General features: G+C 44.3%; 1 protein-coding gene across 1 annotated transcript in view; it reads right to left on the minus strand.

The window, feature by feature from the left end:
* SARC_09002 (hypothetical protein) overlaps nucleotides 1-784 on the minus strand; it is a gene marked incomplete at its 5' end in the record, with an annotated part of 2,043 nt that extends 1,259 nt beyond the window's left edge. Inside the window, 2 exons of the mRNA XM_014297001.1 lie at nucleotides 128-339; nucleotides 744-784. Of these exons, the coding sequence (XP_014152476.1) occupies nucleotides 128-339; nucleotides 744-784 (253 nt within the window). The remainder of the gene's footprint in view (nucleotides 1-127; nucleotides 340-743) is intronic.
* Nucleotides 785-1,358: the final 574 nt, after the last annotated feature.

The following is a 1,358-nucleotide window of genomic DNA, read 5'->3' on the forward strand; positions in this document are numbered from 1 at the left end:
ATATATATATATATATATATAATAATATATATATATATATATAATAATAATATATATATATATATAATATCCACTTGCTGAGTACAAAAAATATTCAATCGATTATTCGAATCCAATATATACCTACCAGTAAAGGCAGCGTAATGCAGGGGTGTATTGCCCCTTTCATCGGCCATAGTGAGCAATTCTGGTGCAACATGCAAAAGGAACAGCATCTCATTGGCCATCCCACACCACACACTGTAGTGCAAAGGTGTGCACCCGTATCCGTCACGGAGGGCCGGATCTGCCCCTAATTTGACCAGCCGCACTAGGCAGTCTAATCTCCTCGATTGATGGCTGTATGGAAGTGATTGAGTGTCGTATGTGGACGTCAGTGTACGTGTATATGGAAGCAGATATGTATTATTGCGTAAGTAAGTTTCGTTTGTTCACGTGGCCAACTCAGCACCCGTATAGACACGCGTAGACACACGAGGTTGCATGGGATCATCGGGTTGGAACCTAATTGGCGTTCCTTTAAATGCACATCGACTAGTGCATGCTGTTGAAGAAGCTCAACGCTTATTTACAATTTATAATCAGCTGACCTTAATCGAACTTTTCCCGGCTCAATACGTATACAATACGTAAACAGCTATATGTGCAAGTAACGCTAAATACACACCTATAAAAACACACATACATACGCACAGACAACATCCCGCATATACATACGATAAACACTGAGCTACATGGCATACCCAGTCGCCTCATTGCAGTTATGGGCTTGCACAGACGCCATCGTGGTGTATGGTTGTCTGTGCCTGCATCCCCTGTTGTTGTTTTTCCTCGGCCGAGACTTCACCCGATTTCCGTATCTGCGCCGTAACGTATTTGTGGAGATTAGTAACAGTAGGTAGTATGCATAACAGGCTGTGGCCGGAGATGCGTTTGATATACACACGGGTGCGTCGTATGTATATGTGTGTAGCGATGTGGTATGTAGGTCTCATACAATACACACACTAGCAGGAGGTAGGACAAGTCTTGGAATAGTCTATCCCACAACTACAGTAGTACACATCTGTGCAATTGAGACTTAGCACGCACAGTGGATCTCCCGTCCTTGGATCTGATACCAGCCTACACCATAACACACATACGCAGAGAGAGATGGTGGAGAGTGACTTGGCCATGATTCGGTACCTGTTTGTCTGAGCAACAGACGGCGACTTTGGCACACCGCAACCACTTTGTAGCTGTGCAAACGACGTTGCTATGGCTACAGGATGTCTTGCGAACAGCTATGTGGGTTCTCTCCCTAAACCGACTTTTACCCTAAACCCTAAAACCTCATTGATGATATCACCGAACCG

This window comes from Sphaeroforma arctica, assembly GCF_001186125.1.
Source record: "Sphaeroforma arctica JP610 unplaced genomic scaffold supercont1.869, whole genome shotgun sequence".
NCBI classification, from domain to species: Eukaryota; class Ichthyosporea; order Ichthyophonida; genus Sphaeroforma; species Sphaeroforma arctica.